The sequence below is a fragment of the Pseudorca crassidens genome, chromosome 5, assembly GCF_039906515.1.
Source record: "Pseudorca crassidens isolate mPseCra1 chromosome 5, mPseCra1.hap1, whole genome shotgun sequence".
In the NCBI taxonomy this organism is placed as follows: domain Eukaryota; kingdom Metazoa; phylum Chordata; class Mammalia; order Artiodactyla; family Delphinidae; genus Pseudorca; species Pseudorca crassidens.
In genome coordinates, this window is record NC_090300.1 from 136,974,408 (window position 1) to 136,995,328 (window position 20,921).

Here is a 20,921-nt window from a genome sequence, read left to right on the forward strand (position 1 = left end):
AGGGAAGGCTTTCCCGGCAGATGGTGACAACCTTCTGGGGTAGAGTCAGGGCACAGAAAGCTGAGTCCTTACAGAGGCCTGTGGCAGGGGTGGCACAGGGTGGTGCGGGGGCCGGAAGGAGCAAAAGGAGCCCTGGGCAGAGAGCTGGAGTGTGATCCAGGGCCCTGATGGCCAGGGAAGTGGGTGGAGTCTTCCTGTAGGGCAGCATTGAAGCAGGGAGGCTACTCGGCTGGGGTGGTAGAGGCCCCTCTGGCTGCCCTGTGTGTAACGGATTTGAGGGGCAGAGCCCTTGCATCTTACTCTGTTTGAATTGCTACAACAAAGTGCCATAATTTAAGTGGCTTATAATCAACAGAAATTCATTTCTGTCAATTCTGGAGTGCTGGGAAGGCCAGGATCAAGGTGCAGATCTGGTACCTGCTGAGGGCCTGCTTCCGCATAGGCGGCTGTCCTTTTTGCTCTAACCACACGGCGGAGGGGCGAGGAATCTCTCTGGGGTCTCGTGTACCAGAGCACAAATCCCATTCATGGGGGCTGCGTACTCATGACCTTATCACCTCCCAAAAGCCCCACCTCCTGATACCATCACATGGGCATCAGGATTTCAGCATATGAATTGTACGAGGACACAAACATTCAGACCAGAGCCCCTGGGCTTCACTGGTGGTGCAGTGGTTAAGAATCCGCCTGCCAATACAGGGGACATGGGTTCGAGCCCTGGTCCGGGAAGATCCCACATGCTGTGGAGCAACTAAGCCCATGCGCCACAACTACTGAGCCTGTGCTCTAGAGCCCACGAGCCACAACTACTGAAGCCTGCGCTCTAGAGCCCGCGAGCCACAACTACTGAGCCCGCGTGCCACAACTACTGAGCCCACGTGCCACAACTACTGAGCCCGCAAGCCACAACTACTGTGCCCGTGACCCTAGAACCCACCACAATGAGAAGCCCACGCACCACAACAGAGAGTAGCCCCCACTCACCACGACTAGAGAAAGCCTGCGCACAGCAACAAAGACCCAATGCAGCCAAAAATAAATAAATAAAAGAAACCAGAGCCCCTCGTGTGACCCGGACATTGGGGGCCTAAAGCACTGCCGTTTAGGTGGCAGCACCTATTGCTGCTATGAAGTAGGGGTGGAAGTGAGGTCCCCGCACCCTCCTGTCTCTTTTTCTGCAACCCTGTCACCTCCTGAGGCTCTTCTCCATGGCCCCAGTTCCAGCCCCTGCATAACACTCTAATAGTCCAAGGGCCCCATGGCTGCACCCAGGTGCGCATGGAGCCGACTGTTACCGTGAGAGCCAGTTACTCCCATCTCTTCCCAGCCGTGCCTGTGTGCAGTGAAATCTGCCCTGATGGAAGTTCTCACACCGGGGAAATTGGCTAAGGCTACAAATCAGGGCTTACTTGTATGTTTGTTTTTTGGAGAGTATTGTACCAACAGTCCTCACTAGAATCTTCTTTTCCCCGATCGTGTGCCATGCTTCACTTCCTCCCTAAATATCATCCCTTCAGAGAATTTTGGTTCCAGTGAGTCTTTGAATTTAGGGTTCATGCTCCTGTCTGCTGTGGAGCTGCTGTGTGACCTTGGGCAGTGGAGGGAAACTTTCTGAGGCACCATAACTCAATTATAAAATGAAGATAAAGCACCCTCTACCTAGGGCTGTTGTAAAGACTAAAATTACAGTGCTGTACGTAAAATGCTTAGCACAGCACCTGTCATGGACTTGAGCTCAGCGATTGGTAGCTATTATTCCAAGAGGCAGATTAAAATAATTCTTGCTAAAGATGTGAATGACTGAAAGGCAGTGATATACCAATGGCTGGGGGTGCAGGGGGGTGCGGTCTGCCCTGAGTGCAGGCAATAGCAGGGTGCACTGTCTGCTGAGAATTTAAAAACACAATAGAAGAGACCAAGTATCTGTCTGCATGTTAACATTGCCATGCGCTGGCAGTCATAAATAATGTCAATAATAACATGTTCGCATCATGGCAGATCACTCCACATGCCCATCTTTGGAAGGCCACTGCTGATATGCAGATGTGTCTATGCATTGTTTTTTGTTTGTTCGTTTGTTTTTATAAATTTATTTATTTTTGGCGGTTTTGGGTCTTCGTTGCTGTGCATGCGGGCTTTCTCTAGTTGCGGCGAGCGGGGGCTACTCTTTGTTGCGGTGCGCGGACTTCTCATTGCGGTGGCTTCTCTTGTTGCGGAGCACGGGCTCTAGAGCACAGGCTCAGTAGTTGTGGCACAGGGGCTTAATTGTACCGCGGCATGTGGGATCTTCCCAGATCAGGGCTCGAACCTGTGTCCCCTGTGTTGGCAGGCGGATTCTTAACCACTGCGTTACCTGGGAAGTCCATATGCATTGCTAAAGAGGAATGCATGGCACACAAAGACCTCTACTTAGGCGAGAGAATTTGTTGCTGTTGTCCTTTAAGCAGAGTCGTGGTTCTACCTCTACCCAGGCTCCTGGGTCAACCGTCCGAACCCACAGAGATGTTGGCAACCCGTTTCTGGAAGGCCGCCCACACGCTAACCCAGCTCTAACACAAATTCTAGTTCTCTAAGAAAAGCAGCAATTATGTTAATGGTCCCATTGTTTTTAGAACCCAGAAATGTCACTCTTAGGTGACAATGAATTAGTACACCCCCAAGGAACCAAAGGACTCAACATCACACAGCGCTAACCTCCAAGCACATAATGTGACGCTCCCAGGCCCCTCCATTCCAGGAGATGATTTGCCCATATTCTGGGGACAGAAATCACTGGAGGCCTTACATGGGAGTGTCCTGTTACTCTGGGTGAGTTTGGCTGGTACCGAGGCTGGAAGCTTTCGCGAACGCGTCTCAATAAATCAGAGAGATGGGGCCTACTAAATGCATTTCGTGACATGCCTTAAAAAAGCTCATCTAATTTTTTTTGAATTCTGATAAAAAAAGAAAGAAACCATTCCTGTTGAAAAGTTTCCGGATTACAGAGATAAGGCTTGCTCTCTGTCCTGCGTTCTCCCTTCTCCTTCTTGGCAAGCTCTGCCAATGGAAGGCAGTTCACCAAAAATTCTTAGCATTTTTGGTATTCTTCTAGTTGGAAGGGTACTTGAGCTCTTTTGGTGTGTCTCCTAGGCCCTCTGTTCTGCGCCAAAGGCCGTGGCTCACGCTGGACCTTTGAAGTCAGGCAGTATTTCGGAGTTGGTGGGATTTAGCGTTTACTCATCAAAAGCCCTGAAAAACTCATACCAGTGCGGATATGACTCACCGAAATCAAACCCTCCAATGTCAAGGTCAGACACAGTGTTCTTTTTATTTAGAAAAAGGAAACAAAACTTTTCTTGGCTCTAAGTTTAAACTGTTATATTAAGATTCCAGTGAGTGGGTAAAGGGCCTCCTAGACATTTGCTTAGTCATCACCTGACTTCTCCCTCCTCTGATGGGTCCTCAACTATGTTCACATACTAAAGAGAATGATGAGCATCTGTGAGGATTCTGTGAGCATCTGTAACCTGGTTTCTGCTCTGCACCTTTCATTCATGAATCTTCCCATCATCATGTTTTAAAGAAGCATTGCCCAAGTTTTCCAGCGCCAGAGCTGATGGTAATCTTGAGATCCTAAAATGTTTCCTTCAAGCAGTTCAAAAATTTGGCCTCACTGCTACGTCTCTGTCTTCAGGAGAGAGGCATGGGAATTTACAAGTTACCGAAAGGTGGCGTTTCTATTAGGAAATTATTCTCTTTCATGTTTTAAGTTTGGGACTTAAGCATCAGCGATTCCAGGGTGTGAAGGTCCCACCGGCCACCGTTGCGCTGTCGTTTACTGCTCACGCCTTCTTCTGCAGGGAATTTCAGATTGGTTTGATCACAACCCCGAGTGAGAAAAACATTTTACGTTTTGGCCCTACATAACGCACGCTCGACTGAAAAAATCTTTTATAAACTACGGTTTATCCTTACTTTGCATGATGCACTTTGATGTTTTCTGAACTATTCTTTATTTTTTAAAATTTTAATCACAACTCAGCAAATTAATTTCATGACCTCAAATGACAATTGGAAAACTTTGGTTTCAGGGGATCAGGCTATACCTCCCATCCAGGAAAGAAAAGTGGAACAAAAACATGAATGGGAGAGAGAAGTGAAAGACAGGTTGACTGTGAGGGTGATGGAGGGTGTGGGCTAGTTTTCCTTTCTGTTTCTTCTCGTCCTAGGCAGCCCGTGACACCCTGAGCAGCTCATGGAATTTAGCTCTCGTTTGCTGTTGACACCAATGCTTGTCTGGCTGAAAGCTGTGCCTCAAAGTAGAAAAAACTAGGACTGGGGTGATAGAGTGGGGCTAGCATTTTTTCATGATTTTTCTTATACAAACGTTTGGGTGAGGGAGGGAGAGAACCCCACATGCAAAGAAATGACCACGGTCCCCTTTATGTTTTGCTTTGCTTTTATCTTGCAAGGTGTAAAATAAGTGGGAGGCTAGGAAAAGACATTTATAACATGTAAGAGACCAAAGTTCAAAAGTTAGCATCCAGTATCTATGAATCACTCCTACAAGTGATTTCTAAAGATCTGAAACACAACATGCAAAGGATGTAAAGAGGGGCTCACGGAAGGGCTGCTTGGAGTAGTAAGTTCACTGATACATTTAAAGATCCAGAACAAGGCCTAAGTTCAGAGAAGGTGTAAACATCAGCTATTGTTATTTTTAAAATGTCTTTGTTGAGGTGTAATTTACATAGCAAAACATTCACCCATTTTAACTGTACAATTCAATGAGTTTTAGTAGACGTACTGAAGTTGTGCAGCCGCAACAGTCCAGCAATAGAATATTTCCATCATCTGAAACTATTTCCTTGTGTCCATTTGCCATTGTCACTTCGTGTCCCCAGCTCTCAGCCTCAGAAGACCCCTAATCTTCATTCTGTCTCTAGAGGTTTGCCTTTTCTGGATAGCTCACAGAACTAGAATCATACGTTAGGTACTCTATTGTGTCTGCAGTGTTAAGTATTATTACTTTAAAAAATCAAATCATTATTAAGACATTTTAGTCAATTGAATGGTTTTGGGGGCACTCTTTTAAAAAAAACCAACGAACTATATTTTCTCCAGGGCGCATGTATAATGTCAACTCTGTATGACGTTGCAAAGGGAAGTGTCACTGTGGTGCACGGAATAAACATAAACTTTTCCTGAATTCTTTGGAACAGACTATAAGCTGGACTCGTCCTCTCCTAGGACCCACGCCAGCACAAGGGCTCGTTGTTCCTGGATCACCAGACTTGGGGCCAACTCTTCACACCTCTTCAAAGAGGGATTCTTTTATTTTTTTTCAATATTCTTTTTCATATTCTTTTGCATTCTGGTTTATTACATGATATTGAATATAGTTCCCTGTGCTCTACAGTAGGACCTTGTTGTTTCAAAGAGCGATCCTTCACAGACACCGTGCCTTGCTTTTTTTCCTTGCCTAGACAAGGACATAATTTACTTTCCTATCATTTCTCTTTCTCTTTGTAAATACACGAACGGAATACTAGAACGTTACGAAGTTGGGTGGTGCCGTTTAGCTGGACTCTCTCCTGAACTTAATCTTCCATCAGGTAATTCCTGGTATTTACCTGTGTGAGTCCCAGTATGGCATTTGAGAAGAGGCTCCCTTCGATTAAGGAACGTGGGACCTCAAGTGGGGAGAGAGAGAAACTCCCTTTATGGCCTGGCCCAGGACCTAGCCCAGGGAGCCCTGCTGTCTTCACCCTGGCATCTCTCCTCCTCCGTTTGGTCCTTAGGGTAATTCCTGGGTCTTTGCACTTGTTGACCCTCTTCCTGCAGAGGATTTTGCAGGGTCAGAGAGCCCATGGCAGGCAGGACCATCCCGACTCTCCCCTTCCTGGGGTGCAGCCCCCCGGGGGATGGGACCTGGCCGGGGCACGGGCAGTGCTTTCTGATTCCTTCTGAGGAAGCTGATGGTGCCACCTGTTTTTGTTTCTGCTTCAGATGAATTAAAAAACAAAACTGTGTGTGAAGACCACGAGCTGAAACTGCACTGCCACGAGTCCAAGTTTCTCAACATCTACTCAGCGACCTATGGCAGGAAGACCCAGGAGAGGGACGTCTGCTCCTCGGAAGCCACGTGGCTCCCCCCCTTTGGTATGTGTCTTTATGTGGCTGTTGTCAGGGTGCTGTCGGAGATTAGGGCTCCGGTCCCTAAGGAAGGAGGCCACGCGCTGGCTGGTACCTGGACTAGAGGGAAAGTCAAGGGCAGGGGGAAACCACCCCCGAGGGTCCTGTCTCCCTCTGCCCCACATTCTGGAATCCGTCTGTTGTTCAGTTAGTCTACACCGAGTATTTACTGAGCACCTGCTGTATGCAGGGCCTGTTGTAAGCATGGGGGAGTCATCAGCGACCAGCACAGAGTCTCCCTGGAGCTGACCTTCCAGCAGTGGATGAGAAAGCAGATAATAAACGAGCTAATGTGTCGCACTTCCGGTGCCCATAAGCATTAAAGGGAAGAGCACATGAGGGAGGGAGGGAGGGAGGGAAGGCCGGAGAGCACGCGGAGGGTGCTGCAGGGAGGCGCAGTGCTGTGGACTGATGGGTGTGCTGAGCAGGGACTCGGAGGGGCAGAGCCTGCAGGTCCTGGGGACGGCTCTTCTCCAGGCGGGGAGAAGAGCCCATGCTAAGGCCCTGAGGCTATGTTCAGGGTGGAGAAGGGCTCAGTGAGTCATTCTTAGAAGTCCGCAGTTTGGAGCTAAGATGATGACCCGACACACCTGAGAGCTCCACCCTTCAAAGTCACCCTCTGTTATTATTAGGGTTCTCCAGAGAAATGGAACCAATAGGAGATAGGTGGATAGATAGATAGATAGATAGATGATAGGTAGATTGATAGATAATTGATAGATAGATAGATGATAGGTAGATTGATAGATAATAGATAGATAGATAGATAGACTGATTTTAAAGAATTGGCTCACATATTTGTGGAGGTTGGCAAGTTTGAAACCTGCAGGGCAGGCTGGCAGTCTGAAAACTCAGGTAAGAGTTGATGTTCAGTCTTGAGTTTGAATTCCACAGGACAGCAGGCTGGAAACCCTGGCAGAAGTTCTATGTTGCGGCCTGGAGAAGAACTCCCTTTTCAGATGACCCCAGTCTTTGCTCCTAAGGCCTTCCATGGATTGGTTGACGTCCACCCACGTTATGGAGGGTGATCTGCGTTACTCAAAGTCTGCTGATTTACTGTTAGTCATATCTTTTTTTTTAAATTGAAGTATAGTTGATTTACAATGTTTCAGGTGTACAGCAAAGTGATTCACTTATACATGTATATATGTGTGTGTGTGTGTGTGTGTGTGTATTCTTTTTCAAATTCTTTTCCATTATAGGGTATTACAAGATATTGAATAGTTCCCTGTGCTATACAGTAGGTCTTTGATGTTTGTCTATTTTATATATAGTAGTGTGTATCTGTTAATCGCAAGCTCCTAGTTTATCCCTCCCCCCTTTCCCCTTTAGTAACCATAAGTTTATTTTCTATGTCTAAGGTTAGTCGTATCTTAAAAATACCTTCCCAATAACATCTAGACTGGTGTCTGACCAAACCACTGGGCACTGTAGCCTAGGCAAAATGGCACATGAAATTAACCATCACACACCCCAATCTGTGGTGGTGAAACGGCCTCAGCTCCACCCGCCGTGTTACCAGAGAGAACAGACCAATTGTGAAACGGCCCAAGAAGTTGCACTTTATTCATCAAACCTGAAATGAGCTCCTTAATGTGTTAAATTGCTGCAATCGATTCCTGGATCACATGTGAAATTAAACATTAATTTAAAAAAGAAGTTTATACATAACTAATATCTTGGATCTGAAAAAAAAAAAAAAAGAATGTAAAGTGACCTAGCTACACAGGCACACTCTTAGGCAAGGCTGGAGAGAGAACCAAAAAGCAATTCACAAGGAACACGTGTCACACGTGTCTCCGAGGCCCCTCGCCCAGCGTTCAGGGAAGGTAGAAGGTCGTCTGAAGGACAGCCGAGGCAGACAGCAGAAGCAGGCCGAAGTGGGCATCCGGCCGCTCTTAATTAGGTCCCGTCTTAACAGGCTTGCCTGCCACGTGGGCAGAGAGACCCTCGTGAGGGTGGCTCCTGCTGTCTGTGCATAGTGCCCGGTGCTCCAGCAAGTGACTTGTGAGTTTGGAAACTCCATTCTCCCTCCCATATAACATCTCCCCGTGTTCACAATGTCTCCACCCCCTTTTCCCTTGTTCCTGCTGCTGCGTTAGGTCAAAGGACCATTGCCTGGTCATCACAGGAGTCCCCCTGTCCCTAGGCATGGCTTTCTCCCCTGGGTGGCCAGAGGTACCTTCTAAAAGGCAAATCTGATCACTGAACATCCTGCAGGGGCTCCCTGTATCATCTGGTTTGCTTAGCTGGACAAGGCACCCTTGGTGATCTGATCTCTTTCGACAGAAAGCGACTCCACTTCTTAATATCAGTGTGGGACATCCCATTTCTCGGGCTCACTGAGTCTAGCTTAGCCATGTGTGTTTTGGGAGACAGCAATAAGTAACATCTATCCTAGGAGTTCTTTTGAGCAGAAGTTGGTCAGCCAGGTAGGTAGATCTGTGTGCAGGCTGAATGACTGACGTTCCGTACGTCACTGCCTTAGGTTCCTGGGAGGTTGGATGGGAGTTGGGTTTACAGGGAAAAGTCATCAGCCAAAGAAAACGTTAGCAGACCCCGTGGTTAAAAGACAGGTTTCCATAGAGAGTTCAGGGAATCCTCAGGTCAGCTGTGAATAAGCCTTGTTGACTCAGGAAAGGGCTGTGAATGGGAGACTGTGCCCCTTGCTTGGCTGTTCAGTTATTAAATCCTGAGCCCTGGCCAAGTCACATGGCAAAAACAGCCTGCCAGGGCTTCCCTGGTGGCGCAGTGGTTGAGAGTCCGCCTACCGATGCAGGGGATGCGGGTTCGTGCCCCGGTCCGGGAGGATCCCGCGTGCCGCGGAGCGGCTGGGCCCGTGAGCCATGGCCGCTGAGCCTGCGCGTCCGGAGCCTGTGCTCTGCAGCGGGAGAGGCCACGGCAGTGAGAGGCTCGCGTACTGCAAAAAAATAAATAAATAAACAGCCTGCCCATCCCTCTCCCCCTTCCCACCCTCCCCTCGCAGTTGCGTGCTTCTGCCCATGGCCCCTTGAGTGCCCGTGAGGGTGAGGGTCAAGCTCTTCACTGCATTCATGAACCGCCACCCAAATGCCAGAGATCCACTGGCCCCAGGCTCTGCAGTGCGAAGGGGTCCAAGGGAAATGAAAGGGTCCTTGCGGGTCCCCCTTCCGCTCACTGTCTCGGGTCCCCCTTCATCTCACCATCTCGTGTGCCCTTCACCTCACCGTCTCGGGTCCCCGTTCATCTTGTCCCACAGCCTTACGTGGAGGCCTCTGGTTTCACCTTTCGGGTTAGCACTTAAGGGCAGAACCGTGCATGTGTGCAGAAATATGAACCCCTGGCTGCCTGTGCTGGTGAAGTTTCTTGATCTAACTGAAGGCTAAGAAATACTCCACTTCTTGGCCCAGGTAAACTGTACGTAAGGGTTTTAAACTGAATTTGGCGTGTTCGCCCCACAAAAATCATCAGTTTTCCCTCTGATATAAACACACTTTAATATCACCCACTTTAAAAAGCACCCTCTTTTGACCCCCTGTCTCCCATCCACTGCGTCTGCAAGTCCTGTGGACTCTCCCCGTACCCAGTATCCAGACTGTTTGCTCCCAGCCCACTCAGGGCTTCTCTCACCTGGACCATCTGGGCTGCCTCTTGACTGGTCTCCGGCCTCGCTTCTTGATTCCACACCCTCCCTGAGCCCCTTCTTCACTTAGCAGTCAGAGGGATTTTATTTAAATCAAATCAGATCACATCCCCCCACCCCACTTAAAGCCCTTCACTCTGTCTACTGTAGAATAAACCCAGTCTCCCAGCTGTGGTGCGCCTCTCTCTCTCCTTCCTTCACTACCACTGGAGCACTCCACACTCCTTCATACCCCAGGGCCTTTGCACAAGCTCTTCCTCTGGCCTGGAATCTCACCCCACATCTTTGCATGGCCAGCTCCGTCTCGTCATTCGGGAATCAACTCAGATGTCATTTCAGAGAGGTTCTCCGAGGCAGCCTGCCAGCACGGCACCTTGTCCCTGCCATCCCACTCGAGCTGTCCCCATTTGATTGTCTTCATAACGTGGAAATAGTCACTTACGTGCATATGGTCTCTCTCACCTGGAGAAGGCCAGCACTGCAGAGGATATGCCTCTTTTTTCCTGTGGAATTCCCAGCAAGCAGAGCAGAGCCTGGCACAGAGCAGGTGCCCGTGTGAATCTCGAGCCCTGTGAATGAGTCAGAGCCCCCCTTCCTAAGTGAGGCACCCACACTGGCCTCCGGCGGGTGGATGGTTGCCGGCCTGGAATGTGGGCCTGGTGTTGTCACAGCTTCCAACCTCTCATGAGATGCTGGGAATCTGAATTTTTTTTTTAATGTGAAATTTTCCAACTTTTAAAACACCGTGCAAGCCAAACAAAACATGCCTACGGGCCACATCCGGTCCATGGGCCACCGGTGTGTGATCTCTGCTCTCAGTTCTAAGTTATTACTGCAGCTGGGCCTCAGCGCTTCGAAGAAGGAGAAAGGGCTGTTTATTTTTAACCCCGGAACCTGGTGTGAACTTGGGAGGATGGTTGCCTAAAGGCCAAGTGGTCGGGTCTCACCTTGGGCCTCTGAAAGGGGATGTGTGTGCTTTTCCTCTTGCATATAAGCTAAAGTCTGGTGCAGCCCCACAAGCTCAGGGTCTGGGTACCCAGGGCAGCCCCGCATACTCGGTCAGAAAGCAGGGCGGAGCGGGGCGTTAGCACGCAGATACCCAGCGAGAGCATTTCCACTTCTTTCTAAAAGATAATTGTTGTGATGATTGTTGTTCTGCACAAGCACCGTCATTGTATTGAACAGAAATAAGAGAAAGATTCAGCCACAGATTTTTCCCATCAAATGAAAAGATTTTTCTTTTCAGGATCTCTTCCAAGTCCTGGTGTATGATGAGCAGAGAACAACTTTTACATAATGGCAATTCTGAAGTAGATACATTTGAATTCTGCTTTGAGATTTAACTTTATGTCACGGGTGGTTTTCCACATGACCAGTGAATTCCTGACAAAGTCAATCACTCTCTTGTTAAAGGGATACAATATATACTTTACTTACCCATTCCCTGGTGGCTGTTTCATTGCTTTTTTTTTTTTAATTAATTGATTTATTTTTTGGCTGCATTGGGTCATCGTTGCTACATGAGGGCTTTCTCTAGTTGCGGAGAACAGGGGCTACTCTTCATTGGGGTGTGAGGGCTTCTCGTTGCGGTGGCTTCTCTTGTTACGGAGCACGAGCTCTAGAGAGCAGGCTCAGTAGTTGTGGCGCTCGGGCTTAGTTGCTCCGCGGCATGTGGGATCTTCCCTGACCAGGGCTCGAACCCGTGTCCCCTGCATTGGCAGGCGGACTCTTAACCACTGCACCACCAGGGAAGTCCCTATTTCATTGTTTCTGATTTTTAAATATCATAAACAATGTGTAAGGAACCTGTGCTTGTAGCTTTTTCTTTCCTCTGGTTTATTTCCTTGGGATAAATTCCCAGAAGTTTTATTCCAAAGGAGGGCATGGGCATGTTTACAGTTCTTCCCATGTACCACCAGAGGTCTTTCCAAAACCTTTTCATACCAGTTTATGTGCATAAACAGTGACGTAGAACTGTGGGTTTCCCTGCAATTTTTGCAGCATTCTGTATGATTTTTCTTCATGTTTCCAAGTTAATAGGTATATAGTGGCCTTTCTGTATATTTTTTATTTGCTTTTCTTTGTTTATGAATGACCTTGAACCTTTCCCCTTGTGTTTGTGGTTATTGCATTTGTGCTTTGCACACACTGTGTCTCTAGCCTTTGTCCTTTTGTTGTTGTTGAGATCTTTATTTTTTCCATTAATTTTTATGAGCTCAAGACAGAGTAAAGATATGAACCCTTTATACATTTTTTTCTGCTGGACGTTTCCCATGCCACGGTATATTTTTTTCTGAACTAGTAGTCCAGGTTTGCTATATAGGGCTGGTTGCGTCTGTGTACTTCATACATAGGATAAGTTCAAAGGGAATGGGTTGAGTGGTGGTGGAGAGGGGGACGCCCCTGGTGGGAGTCGGGCAGGTACATGTGGTCCCCACATCATGGTGTGACGGCATCATGTTCCCACAAGCATCCTCAGGGCTGCCCAAGGCCTGGCCGTCAGTACCTCCCATAGCGGGACCCAAGCTTCTACTGGACATCCCCAAGGATATGAGGGGACTCATGCTGTCCTCGGCAAGGCCTCCGGGTCTGGGCTGGGAGGAGGGCAGACAGAGTCTCCACGCTCTATGGGTGATACTCTAAGCTGGTCCCATCTGGAATGTATCAGGGCAGGCGCAGCCATGGTGAGGCGCTGGTCACACACCACACCCTGGCCTTGGACAGGGCTTCCCAGTCTTCCCACGTCATCACACACAGAAAATTATATTTGCATGGCACAGAGGGGTAAAGGGAGGCACTGCCCATACCCAAAATCAAGAGTCCAAGGGAAGCCTGGAGGCCTGAGGAGATGCATTCAGTGTACCTGTGTGCATTCACTGGTTTTGTCTTTTTTATAATTTATTTATTTTTGGCTGCGTTGGGTCTTCGTTGCTGCATGCAGGCTTTCTCTAGTTGCGGCCAGTGGGGGGCTACTCTTCGTTGCAGTGCATGTGCTTCTTATTGTGGTGGCTTCTCTTGTTGTGGAGCATGGGCTCTAGGTGCACAGGCTTCAGTAGTTGTGGCACGTGGGCTCAGTAGTTGTGGCTCGCGGGCTCTAGAGCACAGGCTCAGTAGTTGTGGCGCACGGGCTTACTTGCTCCGCGGCATGTGCGATCGTCCCGGACCAGGGCTCGAACCCGTGTCCCCTGCATTGGCAGGTGGATTCTTATCCACTGCGCCACCAGGGAAGTCCCTGCATTCACTGTTGAAGTTGGGAAGCTCTGCCTTGAAGATGCACTTGGCTCAGGACGCAAAGGTTACTGATGCTGGGCTTGTCTTCAAGGCCCTTGGACTTGAACCATCTCCTCAAGGTCCTCCCAACTATGCCCACTTCCCAGTCCCAAAGCTACTTCTGTAGTTTTAGGATTTTCTTTCCCCAGCAATGTGTATTTGTTTTCTTTTCTTTTATTTTTTTAAATTGAAGTATAGTTGATTTACAATGTTGTGCCAGTCTCTGCTGTACAGCAAAGTGACTCAGTTATACACAGGTAGACATTCTTTTTTATATTCTTTTTTTTTTTTTTGCGGTACGCGGGCCTCTCACTGTTGTGGCCTCTCCCGTTGCGGAGCACAGGCTCCGGCCGCGCAGGCTCAGTGGCCATGGCTCACGGGCCCAGCAGCTCTGCGGCATATGGGATCTTCCCGGACCAGGGCACGAACCCGTGTCCCCTGCATTGGCAGGCGGACTCTCAACCACTGCGCCACCAGGAAAACCCCTCTTTTTTATATTCTTTTCCATTATGGTTTATCACAGAATATACTTTTGTGTGCTATACAGTAGGACCTTGTTGTTTACCCATTCTAAATGTAATAGTTTGCATCTACTGTATTTGTTTTCTATTGCAGAGTAATGAAATATTCCCAAATTTAATGGCTTAAAACAAAAATGAACATTTATTACCACACCGTTTCTGTGGGGCAGGGATTCTGGGATACCCTAGTTGGGAAGTTCTTGCTTAGGGCCTCATGGTGTCTCATGGTTGCAGCTGGCATGTCGGCTTGGGCTGCAGTCATCTGAGGGCTGGACTTCCAAGGTGACTCACTCACATGGCGGGCAAGTTGGTGCAGGTTGTTGGTGGGAGACCTTGGTTCTCCCCACATAGGTCTCTTGAGTGTCCTTGAGACATGGCAGCTGGCTTCTCCCAAAGCCCAAGATGGAGAAGAGCAAATGGAAGCCACACACCGTCACCTCCACCCAACTCTATGGGTCTCACAGACCAGCTGATTCTTTGAGGGAGGAGGCTACACAAGGGTGTGAATTCCAGGAGGTTGAGACCATTGGGCGCCATCTTGAAGGCTGCTACGGGCTGAACTGTGTCCTCGTAAAATTCCCGTGTTGACATCCTAACCTCCAGTACCTCAGAATTGTGACTGTCTGGGAAGATGGGGCCTTTAAAGAGGTGACTAAGTTAAACCGCGGTCATATGGGAGGGCCTTAATCCAACATGACTGCTTATAAGAAGGGGAGATCAGGACACGGACACACACAGAGGGAAGACCATGTGAGGACGCAGGAGAGGTCAGCCATTTGCAAGCTAAGGAGAGAAACCTCAGAAGGAGCCAACCCTCCTGACATCTTGGACTTCCGGCCTCCAGAACCAAGAGGAAACAAAATTCTGTTGTTTAAGCCACCCAGTTTGTGGTACTCATTACCACGGCCCTATAAACTACTACAAAGGCTGACTGACCGTCACAGCTGTCAAAAAGTGACATTTTACCGTCACGCAGGTTCAAACACAGGTAGATCTGGTGTCTCTTCTTGAGGGTGGTGACCCAAAATTTCTGAAAGATCTTAAAGCAAGTCAGACCCCTCAGCACTTATGGCTCTTTTTGGGACTTCCCTGGAGGCCCAGTGGTTAAGACTCCCCACGCTTCCAATGCAGGGGGTGTGGGTTCAATCCCTGGTCGGAGAACCAAGATCCCACATGCCGTGTGGCGTGGCCACAAAATTTGAAAAAAAAAAAAAAAAAACCCGAAAACTTACAGCTCCTCTAGTGGAAGAGAAACTGAAAGAAAGGTATGGAAGTGATCAGCGTTGGTTCCAGACAAACACCAGTGAAGCAGCATCCTAACACAGAACCTTCCCACAGACCCGGGCGTGAACTTAGGAAAGCAGGCCTCCAGAAAGTTCCCTTCGCTGGGCCTCCACTATGGGACGTCATTTCCTGCTGCAGCTGCATTTTCTGGATGGGCTCCAGGGACTCTATTTCCTTAAGAAGTGAATGAGAAAAACGACACAATGGACGTCAAAGGCTGGGCTAAGGCCACCCCAAGGCCAAGTGTGGGCAAGCCTGGACTTTTCAGCCAAAGATCAAGGTGCCAGGGATTCCCACTGCCAAGAAAGTCTCTTAAGAGCAACCAGCCTAATTATCTGAATAAACACAGGTTGTAAAGAGCGATTAACTTCAGTTTCTGTTAAACAGTAGCCTCCCCCCCCCAAAAAAAAGTTGAATATCTTGTTATCACATGTATTGGGGTGGAGGGTAGTTTGCCAGGCAGAGAGGTGCAAACAGAATCAGCCTGGGAGGGAAATAACCACTTTAAAAAAAGAATCCTGCCAATGGTTCAGAGCTCAGCATCAACAAGGAAATGGTCAGACCCGAAGTGGACCTGAATTACCTTGGGCCTCTTCCTAAAAACACACTGTGGCTTCTTTCCTTCTCACCAAGATAAATTCTTTCACTCCCAGGGTAGCTGTGAGTGCAGAAGCCTGCCTCTGTAAATCACGCTGGTCACAGGACCTCCTGGGTGCAAGAGGATTGTCGTCTTACAAATGGGAGTCTCTTCCCCTCGCCCTTCCTCTGTGAGCCTTAAAGAATATGGTCAGGCACATGTCCTAAGAAAATATAATGTTTCCAGGGCTCTTATACCGTTCTGGCAAGAGCATGAATTGGTACAACTCTTCTGGGTAACGGGTTGGCAGTGTGTGTCAAAAACTTTAACATTTTGAATGCCCTCTGACAAAGCAATCTACTTCCAAGAATTAGAAACTACCATGCCTGTGTGCAAATGTTTATCTCTAAGGATGTTTCACATAGAATTCTTTATAGCATTAAACCATGGAACTCATCAGAATGTCTACCAATAGGGTATTGTAAATAGAGCTGATACATCCATGAAGTGAGAATCTCTACACCTCTTTAAAATGATGCTTATGTTAAAATTTTCACAAATATATTAATAAATGAGAAAAAATAGCATACAGAGTAATATGTACATGATCCCATTGGGGGGGGAAGGACATTTAAACATAGAAAAGTGACTACAAGGATGTTCTTTAAAGGTTAACCTTTTTTTTCCTATTAGTGGGATTTACTAGGGATTTTTATTTTCCTGGTTTAGGCATATTTGTGATTTTCAAGTTTTCAACTACAAACATGTTTTTATTTTGAAACAGAAAAAAATAATAGTTTACAGACAAAAACAATAGTAGTTATTATAGGACTTCTAAGAATAACTTCATAATTCGTACAGTTACTTCTTCCCAGTGTAGGTGGCTTATACAGAAATCATACAGTGCATTCTCAGATCTCTTGAGATTTAAGGTTTCTTTTTTTCAACTCATACATGTGCTCAGAGAAGAACCTGTGCGTCCACAAAGCAATGAAAAATAATAATAAAAATAAACTGCAAGGGACTGGGGAGAGATAAATTAAGAGTTTGGGATTAACAGATACACACTACTATATATAAAGTAAGTAAACAACAAGGACCTACTGTATAGCACAGGGAACTGTACTCAATATCTTGTATTATAATAACCGATAATGGAAAACAATCTGAAAAAGAATATATACGTATATATGTATAACTGAATCACTTTGCTATACACTTGAAACTAACACAACATTGTAAATTAATCATACTTCAATAAAAAACTTTTTAAATAAACTGGAAGAAAATTCAAAGGATACATTTTTACTCCTAGGTAAACTTTTCATGGCTTCTGGGGCAAACTGGGTTATACAAAAGAATAGTTTATCATTACATTTGCAGAAAAATTTACATTTCTGAAAATAATCGCCCCAGAGACCCTCGTATTCAAAAGCTGTCTTCTATCCAGACATGAATTTTATTTTTCTTTTTAAGGAAGTTCATTTTGTACGCTTTCATTTCAAAGCAATGTAAACTCAAAAACTTGGAAAGTATCTCAAAATCGATAGGGGAAAAAAAACTTTCCCATCAGCCAGAAATATCCCGTTACCATCTTGGTGATTCTCCTTACAGTGTTTTTAAATTTTTGCTTATTTGCAGGTTAAACTTTAATATTTAGGTCTGATCGTACCATATGCTTGTTTTCACTTTCTGGACTTTTAACCATAGGAGGTATTCCATTCGACCTTAGAGACAGCTGGTGAGAACAGTTCACATTTATGTGGGCTTTGACTTCCGCAGTTGCTTCATACAAACCTCACAGAGAGACAGTGAAAAAGATGTTCCTCGTGCTACGCAGGAGGGACACAGAGTCTCAGTGAGTTGAGCAGATACCAGGTGCTGGGCAAACAGCAGAGAAACTCCCATGCCCTCCAGGAGCTCTCATCCAATGAGAGATCCAGGCACCAAAGCAGCTAACCTAACGCAACACAACGCACCGTAAGCAGCACGACTGCCCACCGCAGACCCCAGCTCCGTGCAGCAGCCCTGTCCATGGGGCATCCCCCTTTGTGCTCTGGAAGCCATTGCCCTCGCCCCTTAGGCTTGGGGTGGTAGCATCTCACAGCTTTTCCTTGCCCCGGGGTCCTGCACCATCCTTCGAGGTGTTCACATCCCATCCACACCTTTGTAAAGTCTCTTTATCAAGCTTGCTTTACGTTGTCCGATTTGAGCGCTGGGTGGCCTGCCGGAACCCTGATGATACCCACTGCTCACGTTACTGTTCTTGACTCTTCACAAAGACGTACTTGATGCTCAGGCACTTAAAACATTTCATTCTATCTTCATTGGCTGCTTGACTTGCTCTGTTTACTTTTCTTTCATTCATAAGAACGCACCAGATTAGGTCCAGCAAGATGCCTCCTTTAGACTGGAGTATTCAGAAGCAGTCAGAAAAAAGATGGATCTATTCCAAGCCAGAGCGAGTTGCAGAGAACTGACCCAGGGACCAAAAGGAGGCTGACAGCTTCCTGAAGCCCCTCCAGGCAGCTTTTCTCAGCACAGATTTGAACTCACGGATCACACCCCGCCCCTCCCCACACACACAGAGCAAACACATTCTAAAGCCAGATATATGGGATGTTTGCATTCCCTGGCGTCCATGCCAGTCCACTAATTCATTCATTAAATATATCATTGTTGGGTGTCTGCTATGTGCCCAACACTCCAGTGATCATGGAACTGGACTTAGCAAAATAAATCAGAACCTTCATGAATATATTCAGATCAAGTGCTTTTATAAGAATGTTCCTCACCATTTGTTGAGATATGCATATTACATACATTTAGATATATCACCAAAAATATATACATATATATTCACACATACACACATACATATATACATATATGTTTATAGGGTCCATATATTTTTATATGTGTGAATATATATACACACATATTACATAAACAAATATATAATTTATATATTGTATATATGTGTGTGTGCATATATGTGTGTGTGTGTGTATTTATTTAATTTAATTGTCCTTTCCTCAAGATCATTGTCTTTCCAGCTTTGTGGTGTTTACCACAGATCCTTCCTTTCTTTTTTTTCTTCCTTTTTTTTGGTTTAGCCATACCGTGCTGCTTATGGGATCTTAGTTCCCCAATCAGGGATTGAACCCACGCCCTCAACAGTGAAGGTGCAGAGTCCTAACCACTGGACCTCCAGGGAATTTCCAAACAGATCCTTCCTTTCAACTGGACTCTTTCACGGATATCTAGTTAACATAAGAGATGGAGTTGGAGGGCTTCCCTGGTGGCGCAGTGGTCGGGAGTCCGCCTGCCGATGCAGGGGACACGGGTTCGTGCCCCGGTCCGGGAAGATTCCCACGTGCCGCAGAGCGGCTGGGCCCATGAGCCATGGCCGCTGAGCCTGCGCGTCCGGAGCCTGTGCTCCGCAACGGGAGAGGCCACAACAGTGGGAGAGGCCACAACAGTGAGAGAGGCCCGCGTACCGCAAAAAAAAAAAAAAAAAAAAGATTTCCTGCAAAAGTGACAGGGTTGAAGATGAAGCTGCAGCGGGGAACTGAGGAGGGATGATTCTAGGACCGAGCATCAGACCTCGGAGGAGGGAGGCGGGGCTTCTGGCCGGGCTGCCTAGAGGATGTCGCAGCGCGACTGAGAGCAGCAAGTGGGGGAAGAGCAAGCTCAGGCTGCTTCGCTTGGGTGTTGGTGGGGGAGGGGAACATGATGAATGTCGCGTGAGGAGTGAGAGGTTCCTGAGGGAACAGCGAAGGCGATCCATTATGGGAGCTGGAAGCGGTCGGGTCCTCAGTTTTCCGATGGTCCAGGTGGACGTGGGCCCAGATGGTGTGTGAAGGTGCAAGGAGAGAGCCCAGGCTGAGGAAGGACCTCCTGTGGGGCGAGCAGGCCTGCAGGGGTCTCTGGGATGGAGCAGTCAGACAGATGGGGGGGAAGGGCACCAGGCAGCCAAGGTCAGGGAGGAAGCCTCCAGCAAGAGTGTTCAGGCACCCGAGTTCCGGAGATGGGCGAGGATTAGGGCCGCCACATCTCTCTGCTAGGACAGTGGTAGGTCCCTGTGATCTGAGGGAAGGGACCCTTGTCAGGGTGTGTGGAGGGCAGAGGCACGTTGGGGAATGGCTGGGACGTGGGTGGAGGGGGACACAGCGGAGGTGGCCGGCATGGAGGACCTTTGCAGAATCCTGACTGTGAAGGAAGGCGATAAGGCTGGAGACAGTTTCCGGGATTGGACTGCAGGGGTTTTGTTTTTACAGGGTAGAGGAGTTTGTCATCTGTAAGACATGAACAGACAGCACAAGAAAAGTCCTGTGAGGGGACTTCCCTGGCGCTCCAGTGGTTAGGACTCCACGCTTTCACTGCCACGGCCCGGGTTCAGTCCCTGGTCAGGGAACTAAGATCCCGCAAGCTACGTGGTGTAGCCAAGAAAAGAAAAGTCCTGTGACTGGGGGCCCCTGTGCTCTCCCTGAGACCAGCTTCATAGCATCTGCCCTCAGGCTCTGCGGGCATGCACATCCCACGGGCATCTCAGGATCTGAAAACTTTCTTGAATGGTCCTTCCCCTTTGAAAGGCAGAATAGTTTTTTATTTTGTTTTGTTTTATTTTAATGAATTTACCATCTCGTCCTCCAAACTGCCTACTGCTACTGATCTCCCCTGTCCACGGCAGTGGCACCGCCATCTCCTCTGTCCCCAGGCTGAAGGTCTGACTCATCCTTAGTGGGGCCCTCACTCCCCCCCACTGGAGACCTGAAGAGTGGAGCTCAGAGGTTAAAAGGTTAAACCTGCAGACTTGAGGGCCTTTCCCGGGTGTTCACGTCCAGACCCTGCTGTCCTCATTCTTTAGCTGTATGCGGTTCCGTAACCTCTCACACATCTGTGTCCCCATTCACAAAATTGATATTTTATATATATATACACCCACACTCTCTCTCTCTCTCTCTCTCTCTATATATATATAGATATATATAAACATATATGTAATATAAACAACCTATTAGATATCAACTAACCTATTATAGATTATATAAGCAACTTATGATACATAATAATATATCCTATCCTATATATAGTCTCTCTAAAATATAAGATATTATAATAAACAACCTATCTCATGGGGTTGTTGAAACATTGTATCAGTTCACATACAAGTGCTGAGAGCAGAGCCTGGCAGAATGTTAGCTGTTATAGTGAGCTGAACTTTGCGAGGTATCTAGAATTCTCTTCTTCTCCATTCCCTTCTCTTCAAGCCCTTAACTCCTCCCAACGTGTATTATTAAAATTGCTTCCAAACTAGTCTCCCTGCCTTTGGTTCCTTTTCTCTCCCAGGGCATCCCATACACTGTCCCCAAAGGAAGTAGCATCAAGGCATTTTTTTAGGCTCCCTGTTGCTTGCAGAATAAAGTTCAAAGTCTTTAGCTCAGCGTTCAGAGGTAGCTTGGTCCTGCTC

At 47.4% G+C, this 20,921-nt stretch overlaps 1 protein-coding gene across 5 annotated transcripts in view; it reads left to right on the forward strand.

Annotated features, from left to right (window-relative positions):
• The window catches only part of EVA1C (eva-1 homolog C), an 82,829-nt gene that overhangs the window by 40,792 nt on the left and 21,116 nt on the right, over positions 1 to 20,921 (forward strand). For all 5 annotated transcript variants that reach the window (XM_067739348.1, XM_067739347.1, XM_067739345.1 and 2 more), the window contains one exon: positions 5,989 to 6,141. In XM_067739348.1, coding sequence (XP_067595449.1) covers positions 5,989 to 6,141 — 153 coding nt within the window. The remainder of the gene's footprint in view (positions 1 to 5,988; positions 6,142 to 20,921) is intronic.